Below are 13,783 nucleotides of genomic sequence, written 5' to 3' on the forward strand. Positions count from 1 at the left end.
ACGGCCCATATAATTTAGCGAGGCCCAAAAGGCCCAAATTTTCTAATCTGCTGACCTTTTGGTGGGGCACTGAAACCTATATAATGTTGAAGTTTCGGTGCATCCGTTTCCCGGATTCCGATGAACCCGAAAACATGAAGCTTAAAAGAAGATACCGAATTGGCTGATAGGAATTTCCGGTGGGTGAATTTTCAGGTACATTGTACCCTGCTCATTAGTTACTAGTTACTGTTTCATTACTGTGGGTTGTTAATTCAAGTAGCATTGTGAGATCATGATTGTATGATTGTAGGGATTAGAGGTGTGTATGAGTATTATTGTAGATTCAATAATCTAAGACCCAAAAATTAGGGAAGTATTTTGATGCCAATTCTTTAGTTTTGGGCATTTCTTAGATTAGATTTGTTTGCTTGTGATTTTGATTACTTAGTCCCAAATACTTGTAGACTATATATTAACAATGTATGTTGATTTATGTTACTATGTAGCAGGATGGAAATAGGGAGTGTTACTGCTGATACTACTGACCTGAGCTATTGGTTGAACTGGAGAGTGTTGCTGTGTTCAGTTTGGGTTTTCACACCTATGGTTGCAGCTTTGCTACTGTTATGTAAATATGAGGATTCGGATTATTTGAAGTTTCGCCGAGGTGAAACTCGGCAGGACAGGAGTAAGGACTTCTGTGGTGATGAAGCATGGAGACCGTGCCTGAAAATTGTTCATCCTTTATGGTTGTTGGCTTACAGAGTGATTGCATTCTTTCTGCTTTTGGTGATACTGATTGCCAAAGTTGTTGTCAGTGGTGGCGGCATATATTTCTACTATACTCAGTAAGACTTGTTTTAGCTCATCTGGTACCATTCAGATTCCAGAGTTATTTACACAATCTGCAATGAAGTTATACATGAAAAGTGAACCTGGTTTAGAATTCAATTCTTGTATAGCTTTGAGCAGTGGCCGCTATATTCATTTTGTTATGAGGTTCATTTGTTCAATCAGATTATCTATTCTATGACTATGGTCTGGAAGGATTTATTAAACAGGTTTTCTTTTAAGACATTTCCAGTATGTCAACAACACCAATTAGTTATGAAATTTGCCTTTTGTATATCATATCATATATTTTGTGATACTTCCAACTTCAGGTTGTGATGTTTTCTGGATTCTGGACAGGTGGACTTTTACCTTGCTTACCATTTATTTTGGGGTACGCTTTCTGATCTTCTTCTACCTTAGATCCTAATAATAGTCTTCGATTTAGTTGCTACCATTAGCAGACTATACAAAATCCTTTGTAATCCCGGTATTTGAAATTCCCAGTTGAACTTTGCTCTCACCTTTGTTGTGTGCTCATTTTGTAGTTTGGATCTCTTCTATCCATTTATGGTAGTTTCTGGTGTAACAAAACGAGAGCAATGGGTTCTGATGTTCATCATGTGGGGTCAGATGCAGAGAATGGAACATACATTCTCCTTGAACATGAGGGAAATGGCTTAAATAACCGAGAAGAAATCTATTTTCTCCCAGTAGCAGTCAAATGCAGTTATGTCTTTCAAGCTATATTCCAGGTCTTGTTTCTTTCTTTTTCCTCAATAATTAGTGAATGCATTAGCTTAAGTTTCAATAGCTCTCTTGTTGCAAGATTGTCTTAGTTATGAGACTGAGAGCTATTGAGCATGTTACCTTATTCTTTCTGGTCATGTGGTTGCAGTACATCATTGTTAACTCCATCTTTCCACTCTATTTTGATGTATTATGTTCAGACGAACGCTGGAGCAGTGATGCTTACTGATTGCATTTACTGGCTTGTAATCTTTCCATTTCTCACCCTGAAAGACTACAACATGAGTCTTGTAAGTACCTTAGTTCTCAATATGTCCTCTATTGGCTATTGCCCTTTGCTTGATTATTTTTCCAGCCTTTGGCTAAAAGTGTGCCTTAGCTGCGTAACATAGTTATTTGAATGCCGAGTGTAGCTTGATCAGACCTAAGAGACCAAAGGATTGATTTTAAAATAGATCAAATATAGTTTTCCAGCAATTTCTTTCTTTCCTATATAGCTTATGATTTTTAATTTCTGTGGATGGTCATTTTTGTGTCAGTTGACGGTGAGCATGCACACAGTCAATGCTGTTTTACTCCTTGGGGATGCAATGTTAAATTGCTTGGTAATTTCTTTCAGACATTTGTTTTTCTCACTTTGGATATTGTGTTTTCTCTAAGCTTCTCACATGTTTAACTTTTTCAATCTACACTGTCAGCAAGTCCCCTTTGTTCGGATATCATTGTTTGTTTTGTGGACTGGTGCATTCGTCATTTTCCAGTGGATCGTTCATGCTTGTGTATCAATATGGTAATGTTGGTTATCTTTTTGATATCCCGGAACATCTTAATTCCATAGAAGAAAAGTTAAAAGTTCTCTTTGTTGCAGGTGGCCGTACCCATTCCTTGACTTGTCCTCGGCATATGCCCCAGTTTGGTACGTTTTCTCAACTGATTATGAGACCTATCCTCATTCTTGGTGCATCAAGTTTATACTAAAGTATCATTCTTTCACTGAAGAATATGCCACCTGATCCTTTGATCTGAAATTGGTCAGGCGGGTTTAACTTGTTAAGGGGTAAAATGTTATCAATATAAGCTTCCGCAAACTTCAAGAAACAATAAGACAATAAGTTGTTAATCACCTGAAGATACAAGTATAACCTGTTAATGCTCAATATATGCCTTTTATTCCCGTTAGGACATGCATGTTTAGCAGAATCATGCACCTCTGATCGGTTTTGATTATGTGGTACTGAATTGCAGGTACTTAATGGTGGGATTGATGCATATCCCATGCTATGCTTTTTTCGCACTAATCGTTGGGTCAAAACGTCACCTATTGTCAAAATGGTTTCCTGAGTCATGTCAGTGTTGATGAAGATATGGTGCCTTGGATACTACTTAATGAATTTTCCCAAAGACACATCAGGTGTTTCCTCTTGCAAGTTGAGGGTGTTCTCTCCTATTTCAGATTTTCAGGCATCTCCTTCCGCCCTTCCCTATAGGATACAGCAAATGCAAAGCTCAGATTTATCGGTTTTCTATGCTAACTAACATTTCTGACTAAAACGGAGAAGGAAAAGTGTTTCACTGATAGAAACAGAGACAGGGAAAAGTGAGCCGAAATGTGTTATTCTCATTTCTCCATCTGTACCCAAAATTGTTAACTTTTTTATAACCTGAAATTGTACTGGTATCTTTAGCATCAAGCTCACGGTTCAATCTATATTCCTGTCACAGTTTACTGGTCTTTTAGTCTGATTAATATTAATTCAGTCAAGTTGATTCAACCAATATGTTTTGAAAATGCTGGCTCTGTTAAAGACCAGAAATCCCACCACATTTGGAAACAGAGGCATGGAACCATGGCTAACAAATTCCCTTATGCAAGGATTCATCAATTCCAAACAGCGAAGGTAAAGATAAGTACTGCAGAAATTATCACATCTGACACTTAAATATACAATTCAAGTTTCATGTGCTTCTGAACTAGAGGACTGTATGGTTTATAGATCAGAAGAACATAAACGAAATTTTATTCTACTTCATATTCCCAAGCTCCTTTTAAGCAGTGGTTTGGCCAACAGCTCCAGCTTCAGTGAGCAGAGGGACTAGCTTTCCTTGATTGTGCAGGGCCTGAGTAGCTGCAGAGCAATACCAAATTTCATTACATCAAGACAGAACCTTATGTATGTGAGAAACACAATTAAAACTCAAAAGTTAATCGTAAGTTGATTTCAAGATTGTAGTCTTACCGTCACATCCACCAATATGGTTTCCACCAATGAACACATTTGGCACAGTCTTCTGTCCAGTCCACTCTTTCAGTGCTGCTTGTAGCTCACTTCCATCACCTTCAAAAATCAAAACGCCACCAACAAAACTACCATCAACCACTTTTCCACTCCCCCTCAAACAAAGCTAAAAAATCAATAACTCATGCGTAAGGTCAGGCCTATCACTCTCGAAACAGATTCAAGCACCCCGTTTCGTAATTTTTCTTAATAAACTTGACGGCTATACAACTCCAAAATTTTAGTTACAGTGGATATTATATTCATACTCGATTGAATTTCAAGTTTTCAGTAACTACAATTAAACTGAGCCTAAGAATTTCAAGTTTCAAAACTCATTAGCTATATAGTCGACTCTATCCAATACCAAACCAAAATATTTGAACCAACCAATCAACATTCAAGCCTCCATTAAAATAACAACATACATATGAAACTCTGACAAAGCATATAAATTCGAAAGAGAGAAAGAGGTACTGACTCTCTTGGTCCAATTCAATGGCTTTAAAATCGGCTCCCAATTGAGTGAAGAGCTTCTTCACTGTCACACAGTAGGGGCAATACGACTTGCTGCAAACCAAATTTCCACACAGATCCATCACCACATTTTCTTAATCGGTTCAACCAAAACCCACAAAATCGCTTATGAGCGGTGCAAAATACAAATACCTGAAGACGACGACCGTGTTGGACGAGACGAGCTCCTTAGCCTTTGGCAATGCCATTACGACGACGTTTTTGGTGCTTTCGAAAACCCTAAATCTCCAAATTCGGCTCTCACAAAATATCGCGGTCTTGAAGAAGAGAGATAGACTTTCGCAGCGAGAGTTTATATAGCCGTGTGGAGTGGGTGGCCTGCCACGTGGCGGGTCTTACGTGATGGGCTTCGCTACCGCAAGAAGAGAGTCGGTGTAAAGATTTGAGGTAACGGCTGACGTGGATGAGAAGGAAAGGAAACTAAACGACGTCATGACGGCCGTCATTCTGATTGGTGACTAGATAACCGTCGTGTTCATGATTTAAGTGCTAACGAAGTACAATTCATACTTCATGTCACGAAAATGTTTGAGAATAATGATGTTCATAAAACTATGGTCCGTTTACTTATTTGAAATGTAAAATATTGATGAATAAGAGACAAGTGAAATGCAAAAATAAATGAATCATTATGGACTCTCATTTCTCTCGTTGAAGTTCTAAGTATTCAAGAATCATTGTTTTTTTATGTGTAAACACAAAAATTTGATTATCTCGTAAATTTCATTTGAAGTAAGTAAACATGGCATAAATGAAATGAGTGTTCAAGTGAAATAGAAGTTGAAGTATCCGTTTTTTCTTCTTCCCAATACATACACAAAGTCTATGTTACTGTCACTCATAATCTTATATTGTCATCCATAAATAACAAATCGAGCGAATCATATAAGAGGTTTGCAATTTTTCAAATTCACAACTATTTAAGTTAACAAATCGTGAAGATTCTCCTTCCTCCTCAAATCATTTCTAACCTTTCTCTCTGTTTTAGCCAAAACACATCATAATCAAAATATTCTCATCATGGTCTCAAATATTCCGACGCTAACTTGTCTTGCAAGTTTTATATAGGTCATGCAATCCCCCCTTCATATCTTGGATGTTATCATATGACAAGTGGCGCAGCTGTGTGAAAATACCGAAGTACCCCTCATGCCGATAAACCCCAAAACCTCATTTCAGAAACGGCAAAACGCACTAGAAAGATCAAAGTTGATAGACCTCCGACCAAAACACTCCACCGGAGCTCGTAAAAAGTTGAATGCTCAAAGCGAGCCTCCAATTAAGCGCCATGTCGCGCGCCGCCTTAATATCTTCTTCTTCGTCTTCTATAATAGCCCCGAGAAACCCTAGCTTCTCCTTCACTTCCTCGCCGAGCCTCTTCAATAATGGAGTCCGCAACCGCGTCTCCTTCGCCCCAACCACTAATCGCACCTCGCTGCGGTGCTACGCTGCTGCTGCCGGTGGCTTCGATAGAGTCCGGGTTCAGAATCCGATCGTCGAAATGGACGGTCAGTGATCAAAAGCACAGCAATCTTTATTTCATTTCAGTAGTACTAATTTTGTTGCGGTAACTTTACGAATTGAAGTTCAGTTGAGTGATGAGGAATTTGAATGTTTTAGATGAATGTGATTTTTCGCAGTTTTCGGTTTTCAAAAGTTGATTGGTGATGTGCTTATTGTGTAATTTGTGTTCAGGTGATGAAATGACGAGGATCATATGGACGGCAATCAAAGAAAAGGTATGAAGATTTGGTCTTTTTCGAAGTGAGTTTCGTTTTCGCTATGGTTTGTGGTGGAATTTTGATTTGATTTAATGAGGAGTTTTGGTGTTTTGCTCATTGCAGCTTATTTTCCCCTATGTGGATTTGGACATAAAGTATTATGATTTAGGGATTTTGAACCGTGATGCTACTGATGACAAAGTTACGGTAGAGAGTGCTGAAGCCACTCTTAAGTAAGTAGCTTGAAAAAGGAAAATGGTGTTTTGAATTGTCTACAATGTGCTTTTCTTTTGTTTCATCAATTCCTTTTATGAGCTGCAGGTACAATGTTGCTGTGAAATGTGCTACAATAACTCCTGGTGAGTTGTTTCTGTTTTTCTTCATTACTGTGTTTGTCTCTCTTACCATGAGGAACTTAGATGATGTCATAGGCACAGGTTGGCTGTTTTTAACATGTTCAAGTAGTTACAGAAGAAACAAAGACTATATAATTGTTGTCTTATGGACAGAGAAGTTTATTGTATCTAATTTTCATGTTCTTGCTACTTTGTAGATGAGACCAGAATGAAGGAGTTTGGGCTCAAATCAATGTGGAGGAGTCCCAATGGCACAATTAGAAACATTCTAAACGGTTTGCATCTGTCTCATCTCATATAGGAAAGAATTAGAAATGCTTTGTAATTCATTCATTTAACTAATAAATATACTTAATTTGTTAGCAACTGTAATTTTCCCCTGGTTACAAACTTTTCGTCAAATGCCTTGACAATTGATAACTTTGTAGTGCTTGCTGATTGTTGCTACAGTAGATGCTAGTTTACAGTGGCCAGTGTCAACTTTCTTCTGAACTCTTTTACAAAGAAACAGTTTTCTTATTTATGTGTACTTTGTTTCCTATGTTTATTGTTAAAGGTTATGCTTTATTTTGTAGGTACTGTCTTTCGTGAACCTATCTTATGCAAAAACATTCCTAGAATAGTTCCTGGTAAGGTTTGGGCATTCACTTCATATATTGAACATAGGTATATTACTGTGGAAACTGCTGACTGCTTTTTGAATTCACAGGTTGGAAGAAACCCATATGTATTGGTAGGCATGCTTTTGGTGATCAGTATCGAGCCACTGATACAGTTATCACGGGGCCAGGAAAGCTGAAAATGGTATTTGGTAAGTAGATTTAAACATTCTTGCTCATGTGGTTGAGACTCATGGAAGTTTACAGTCATTTTTTGCTTGACATCTCTCTGTTTATTGTTCAGTCCCAGAGGGAGGCGGCACCCCTACAGAGCTTGATGTTTACGACTTCAAAGGTCCTGGTGTGGCCCTCGCTATGTATAATGTTGATGAGGTTTGTCTTATGACTCTTATCTCAGTTTGGCCTACGTGCTAGAACCTTTTTGTCAATTATAGGCATATATTGATCAAGTTTTCCTAACAAAATGTTTTGTTCTTGTCAGTCTATTCGAGCTTTTGCTGACTCATCTATGTCCATGGCATTTTCCAAGAAGTGGCCGCTATACTTGAGCACCAAAAACACAATTCTTAAAAAATATGATGGCAGGTAAAAATAACCTTTGTTTCCAATATATAATTCAGTTCTTTTCGGCTAAAACACCTTTGGTGGTATTAGGTTCATCCCTGTTTGTTATTTATACAATGTCGTGTCAACAAACTTACTCTTAGAGTTTTCTAATCTAACATGGTCATATTACACATTTGTCAATCTAACTAGGGAAAATGATAAAAGGCATGAAAAAATGTACTCCCTTCATCAGGTTATAATTCCATGTTTCTATCATATTGGTTTTCCTGTTTTGATGAAATTAGAGAAAAGTTTCAGTTCCCTCTTTCAAAAAATGTGACTGAATTGTATGTTTGGCCCTAGTGTTAACAAATATAAAGGGATTTGTTGGAAGTCAATGGGACTAGAGCACAGGACCAAAAGTATATATTAGCTCTTAACTTCTCTCGTCTCTCATAAGAATTTGTTCAAAATATTGATTTCTTGGACTGACACAGGTTTAAGGACATATTTGAGGAGGTTTATGTGGAGAAGTGGAAGCAGAAGTTTGAAGAAAACTCTATATGGTTTGTGTCTTCAATTGTGAGTTATGTCATCATGTAAATGTTTCCTGGCATAGTTTAAAAGAGTTAACTCAAGATTCTTTGGGCATATAGGTATGAACATCGGCTAATTGATGACATGGTGGCTTATGCAATCAAAAGTGAGGGTGGATATGTTTGGGCATGCAAAAACTATGATGGAGATGTTCAGAGTGATTTGCTTGCTCAAGGTGCTGTAGAAAAACTTTGGCTTGCAGTATTTTGTTTCTATATCGCTGTCTCCATCTGAATATACATGTGGATATATATATAAATATATATATATATATTCCTGTATACCATTGTTAATACTTATGGTGGATATATTCCTGTATACATGTGGATATATATATAAATATATATATATATATACATGTGGATTGCTTTTCATATGTTTATACTTATCATGTGGATATATATATAAATATATATATATATGTATATCAGCCCCCTTCCATTGAGGGATCCCTATTTTTGGCCACTTTCTAGGGATAGGGCATTACACCACTTCCCAATTGAATTTTTACATCTCCACCGTTCATATCTTAGATCTATATGAGTAGATCACTTCTACAAAATTTCATATGATTTGGTGATCGTTAAGGCTTTCAAAAAGTTTGATTTAGTTTTAATGATCTTGAACGGTCCAGCTTATGTCAAACTAAAACCGTTGAAGGTCATTAAAACTAAATTGAACTTTTGAAAGCCTTAACGATCACCAAATCATATGAAATTTTATAGAGGTGATCTACTCATATAGACCTAAGATATGAACGGTGGAGATGTAAAATTATAATCGGGAAGTTGGTGTAATGCCCTATCCCTGTAAATGAATTAAAATAGGGATCCCTCATTGGAAGGGCCCTAATATATATATATATTCCTGTATACATGTGGATATATATATATATACATGTGGATTGCTTTTCATATGTTTATACTTATGCTGTGGTATATATATATATATATATATATATTCCTGTATACCACCTTGGATTTATTTAGATGGACTTGTAGCTCCTTTTCCCAGTAGAATGCTAGACATAATATCGATTACATGTTGGCCAAAAAAGAAGAACATGTTGATTTTGGATTTGCTGTGAAGTTTATAGTCATGGCATAATCAAGCAGGTTTCCTGTTTTATGTTAGATGATTTTTGTACTATCTTCAGTACAGCAGACTGGTATCAGTTTCATTGTAAATTTTTCTTGGTGTATCTTCCATTTCTGTCATGTAAAAAGAGAAGTATAATTCGGGATAGTCTCAGGTATTCTGTAAATTGATCAGATGGTTGTATTTGAATGTTGATTTAATGAGTTAAACTGTGTTTCCAACTCCTATCATTTGTAGAATTGCTCTCTGGCTCAGCTCTCATGTCAGTTTTTCTTCTTTTATTTTGCAGGATTTGGCTCTTTGGGCCTCATGAGTTCTGTGCTGGTATGTATCAAATGTTAACATTATCCATTTCTATACCCCCAATTCTAACCACAATCAATGCAGCTATCCTCAGATGGGAAAACATTAGAAGCTGAAGCAGCTCATGGGACAGTAACTCGTCATTTTCGGTTACATGAGAAGGGACAGGAGACCAGTACAAACAGTATTGCATCAATATTTGCTTGGACACGAGGCCTAGAGCATAGGTACTGTTTGCACCAAACTTCCGAGTGCATCTATATATGCTATGTTTTAATTTTGTAAATGAACTGCTACAACATGCCAGTTGCAGTCTGCCTCTCATGAGAACGGTTTATCATGGTTTACCCATCTAAACCACTATCGCATACATTTTTCCTCTGGGTACCAGATAAGCTGATGACTGTTACTGTTTTCAGGGCCAAGTTAGATAAAAATGACAAGTTGCTAGATTTTGTTCGAAAGTTGGAGGCTGCATGCATTGAGACAGTGGAGGCAGGAAACATGACTAAGGATCTTGCCCTATTGATCCATGGCCCCAAGTAAGTGAAATCTGTTTGACAGGTCATTTACACTTAGAGTTAGCTGGGATGCATGTGTTCGCATTGGTTTTTGTTCCTTGAATTTCCTCTCAGCTGTTTGGGACACATCTGTCAATTAGTTTTCTTTTTGGGTGTTCAACTAATAGCAGTGATTAAACTAGCCTAGAGCCTAGAGGAATGGTTCTTGGTCGTTTGAACTGACAAGTTTCTGTTGCATCCAGGGTATCAAGGGAGTTCTATTTGAACACACAAGAGTTTATTGACACAGTGGCAAAGAACGTTGAGCAAAAGCTTCGGGAACCTGCGCTGGTCTAATTATATGCCTCTCATATAAGATGGTAAACTTGGGAATCGTTAAAGAAAGTTCTTTGAACTTGTGGTATGTGGAAACTTTTTTTATATTGTAAATTTAGGAAATTCATTCATAGATTGGAGTTTTTCCTAGAATATTTGCAATACATGAATAAAATATGAACACCCCCATTGCCAAGGTTAACTACATTTTTCCTCGTGCCTATTAGCTATGTGATCTTAACCCCTTCTCTCCTTTTTTTGTGATGTTGGAAGGAACCAAACCTCCACTTATCTTTAGCCCATTTAATCGCTCCGTAATACTTCTTGGTCTAAGCTTGAGTTTAAGATGAAGATTAATTTGATGCTGGATGAAATGGTTGTTAAAATTTCAATAGGGGTTCGCCGTCACGAGTTTTAGAGACTCGAGCATCTTTTTTGGCCTTTTAATTTGGATTGTTAAAGTTAATGAACCTGGATATATGGTAGTGATTTGTGCGAAACTGGATCTTAGATACTAGTCATCCTTTTGCTTAATGGAGTGGTGCGATGATATCTTAGTTCAAACTTCAGGCAGAATGATGGTTCCAGTTCCTCCCTACTGTAATTATACATATCATTCGTTAAATGGCAATTACTACTTTTCTTCCTGTTCCTGAAAAAGACAACACAATAGTGACAAGTCTCTTTTACAGTCGCACCAACTGGATTCTCCCTATCACCCCCTCCGGCCTCCATATATAAATACACTTGGAACTCGTGTGGATGTATATACGAGAGAGCTAAGTGAGAGAGACAGAGATTATGAACTGTGCTAGTTGTAATATTTCACATTATCCATTCATCGAGTCTGGGAAGCAAGATTACGAGCTCTCCTAGCAAATATGAGGTATAATTACAAATCAGTACTAGTTGCGGTTCTTGTAGTGTTCATGCTGTTGGAAGGGATCTTGCTACATGTTCATCTTGATTTGAAGAGACATTCTTCAAGTTCAAGCTCGTCGAAATCTGTTTTCTTCAAGGTATGGAAATTCAACTACAACTACAGTGAGGGGAATGGTAGAAGTTTGAAGCACAGAAGATTTGGCAACCATGGTTTCAGAACAAGGAACCATTATCATCTGACCGATGAACAACAGAAGAGAATCACACCAAACGGCGCAAATCCACTTCATAACCGGTAATCATCGAGCACTTCATTGATATCCAAACTACGTGCAACTTCATATCTGGGATGACCAAAATATGTGCAACTTCACATCTGGGGTTCAAGTATACTACGTTCAAGCTTTGTGCAACTGCGAGTCATTCTTCAATGGATGATTTTTTTTTCTGGCAACTTGCTTGTTCAAATCATCATAGCTTGAAAAGCTTAATATTTGTTTCATTCTAGGTGTACCCCTTTTTATGTATATTTTAGTTACTTCCATCCTGGTTCATCTTCTTCATTCTATACTTGGTTTATAATTGCGTTTTATTCGAGTTAAATTTCGCAATTTCGATCTCTGTGCTTGACAACCTTTGTAATTGTAGATCCTTTCTTCATATTGATGTTAAAGCAATTGCACGCTTCCTTCTGTCAAGTAATACTAATCACTTGCATATATTTTCAATTTTAAAGTACGTTCCGAGTTGAAAAGAAGAATGATCAATCAAATAAACAGTCATTTTAATTACATCAAAACCCAAACTGGAAAAGTTGCCAAATACATGGGGAGCATGGACCAAAACTAATTAAGACATTCAAATTAAATGACCAAACGCGACACAAATACCAGTTGATCTTAATGCTTGGATTCTAGCCATCGAATCACTAAGGATATCGATGTTCTCTGTGAACTATGAACCATCTTTCACTACCACTATTGAGAAAGGAACAAAGAATATATAGATTCTAAAGGAAAGGGCACTTTAATTTGTGGCAGTAATTTTGCATAGGAGTAAAAACTCGTCACATTTACATAAAAGATCCCCACACTACTAGTACTGCTGAGTCTGCTGGCACTGTGCAAGCCTGGAAAAGTTGGGAAAATTGCTAATGCCTGGCAAAAAGCAAAGTTAGCTAGCTCACTCAGGTCTCAAGTGACTTGTCACCTTGCTTCGAGAGGGCAATTCGATTAGAGAAACCGAAGAAATAGACGTTAAGTAACAAAATGCCAATATGCAAAAGCAGATGAACAAACTCAAAACTCTCTTTTGTTTCACAGCTGGAGAAGATCTTCATCTGCTTTATCCCCAACTGTGGATATATAGAGGACAGTGACCCTACTACTAACCCTACAGAGATTGCAATAATATACGGATCATTAGGGTTCTTAGGGACGTCAGACATTCTCTTGGGCTCGTGAGTTAGAGATAGGGTTAAGTTCCAAGCTGCCAAGAAGTTGCAGAAACCCAGAAATTCAGATCCCAGTTATCAATGGCGGGTTTTGAAGAGTCAGTGTAATGGGAATAGGGACAAGAGGACTCGGCTACAAAATGGGCTTTAAGGGCAGAGGCTCTTGTGGTTGTGCATGTGTGGATGGACCATAGCTAAACGCCATGCATGGATAGACCGTCGCCTTTGTCAGTCTCTCGGCTCGAGCAGAATTTCAGAATCACTTGTGTGTGTTCTTTTTCACTATATTTGGCATGGTCCTACAATCTTTGAGGGGATGATTAGCTAGGGTGCCATGCTTAATTTGCACTGTAAAACTATTCAAGTGATTAGTAGTGGTGCACGAAGTTTCTGGTGTGATCGATCATACAATCACCTAAGCATGAACAGTAAATATTATATGACCTAACATGTGGTGGTGTCATTGCAACTAAGCAAAGCAGTAAAATCAAGTGCCCTAGTAGTTCTTGTCGAGTTGGTTCGTGCTTCTTAATTTAAGTTTGAACCTCAAAACTGTCAAAGACTCAAAGTAGTCAGAAATTCTGTTGCAACACACATTTAGACAGCTGATGAACTAAACTCTCAATTAATTAAGAAAACCTTTGAGGTACCCTAACACTCTAAGCAAACGAAACAATTGAATGATTCATTTTGTGAGGGAGGAGAAATATATTTGGTGAGCCAAATGATGTATGTCCACTCCAACAAACAACAAGATTAATTACTTATATCATTATATGTCAATGAGTCGATCCTCTTTCAGAAATCATATATAACACTTGATTCTTCGCACTTTTAGTATTTCATACATATTACTTCTTAATATAATTTCTTTAATATTCTAAAGAAACTCTACAAATTTCGGTTAATAAAGTTGTAACTTTGAACAAATATAAGGTTGAGTCAGTCGTCAAGTACTCAAGTCTTGATGCGTAAAATTACTTTAAAGAGAAAAT

At 37.3% G+C, this 13,783-nt stretch overlaps 3 protein-coding genes across 3 annotated transcripts; 2 read left to right on the forward strand and 1 right to left on the reverse strand.

Annotated features, from left to right (window-relative positions):
• The first annotated feature begins 492 nt into the window (after positions 1-492).
• LOC101300550 lies at positions 493-3,074 on the forward strand. The gene is made up of 8 exons (XM_004304592.1): positions 493-830; positions 1,174-1,207; positions 1,362-1,568; positions 1,764-1,853; positions 2,103-2,168; positions 2,262-2,353; positions 2,432-2,479; positions 2,809-3,074. The coding sequence occupies exons 1-8, from the start codon at positions 493-495 to the stop codon at positions 2,918-2,920; spliced, it is 987 nt and encodes a 328-aa protein (XP_004304640.1). The 3' UTR covers positions 2,921-3,074.
• A 261-nt stretch (positions 3,075-3,335) lies between these two features.
• On the reverse strand, positions 3,336-4,639 carry LOC101300837 (glutaredoxin-C2-like). The gene is made up of 4 exons (XM_004304593.1): positions 4,509-4,639; positions 4,321-4,409; positions 3,801-3,899; positions 3,336-3,689 (listed from the first exon to the last, which is right to left on the reverse strand). Exons 1-4 carry the CDS (start codon positions 4,562-4,564, stop codon positions 3,610-3,612), a joined length of 324 nt encoding a protein of 107 aa, XP_004304641.1. The 5' UTR covers positions 4,565-4,639; the 3' UTR covers positions 3,336-3,609.
• A 1,025-nt stretch (positions 4,640-5,664) lies between these two features.
• On the forward strand, positions 5,665-10,660 carry LOC101296705 (isocitrate dehydrogenase [NADP], chloroplastic-like). The gene is made up of 15 exons (XM_004306305.1): positions 5,665-5,884; positions 6,072-6,115; positions 6,221-6,330; positions 6,419-6,456; positions 6,651-6,728; positions 7,029-7,082; positions 7,163-7,264; positions 7,357-7,445; positions 7,555-7,658; positions 8,117-8,185; positions 8,276-8,391; positions 9,604-9,638; positions 9,702-9,844; positions 10,037-10,159; positions 10,381-10,660. The coding sequence occupies exons 1-15, from the start codon at positions 5,665-5,667 to the stop codon at positions 10,472-10,474; spliced, it is 1,419 nt and encodes a 472-aa protein (XP_004306353.1). The 3' UTR covers positions 10,475-10,660.
• Positions 10,661-13,783: the final 3,123 nt, after the last annotated feature.

The sequence above is a fragment of the Fragaria vesca genome, linkage group LG6 (assembly GCF_000184155.1).
Source record: "Fragaria vesca subsp. vesca linkage group LG6, FraVesHawaii_1.0, whole genome shotgun sequence".
In the NCBI taxonomy this organism is placed as follows: domain Eukaryota; kingdom Viridiplantae; phylum Streptophyta; class Magnoliopsida; order Rosales; family Rosaceae; genus Fragaria; species Fragaria vesca.

What these genes read in the sequence shown, in the direction of transcription:
- LOC101300550 (XM_004304592.1), top strand. Translation starts at nt 493, where the DNA reads ATGGAAATAGGGAGTGTTACTGCTGATACTACTGACCTGAGCTATTGG. An exon ending in ATATATTTCTACTATACTCA is followed by an intron (nt 831 to 1,173) that starts GTAAGACTTGTT and finishes GATTCTGGACAG; the next exon opens with GTGGACTTTTACCTTGCTTA. An exon ending in TCGGCATATGCCCCAGTTTG is followed by an intron (nt 2,480 to 2,808) that starts GTACGTTTTCTC and finishes ACTGAATTGCAG; the next exon opens with GTACTTAATGGTGGGATTGA.
- LOC101300837 (XM_004304593.1), bottom strand. Translation starts at nt 4,564, where the DNA reads ATGGCATTGCCAAAGGCTAAGGAGCTCGTCTCGTCCAACACGGTCGTC. An exon ending in AACACGGTCGTCGTCTTCAG is followed by an intron (nt 4,410 to 4,508) that starts GTATTTGTATTT and finishes TTTGGTTTGCAG; the next exon opens with CAAGTCGTATTGCCCCTACT. An exon ending in CCATATTGGTGGATGTGACG is followed by an intron (nt 3,690 to 3,800) that starts GTAAGACTACAA and finishes ATTGCTCTGCAG; the next exon opens with CTACTCAGGCCCTGCACAAT.
- LOC101296705 (XM_004306305.1), top strand. Translation starts at nt 5,665, where the DNA reads ATGTCGCGCGCCGCCTTAATATCTTCTTCTTCGTCTTCTATAATAGCC. An exon ending in GGACGGCAATCAAAGAAAAG is followed by an intron (nt 6,116 to 6,220) that starts GTATGAAGATTT and finishes TGCTCATTGCAG; the next exon opens with CTTATTTTCCCCTATGTGGA. An exon ending in GCCTCATGAGTTCTGTGCTG is followed by an intron (nt 9,639 to 9,701) that starts GTATGTATCAAA and finishes CAATCAATGCAG; the next exon opens with CTATCCTCAGATGGGAAAAC.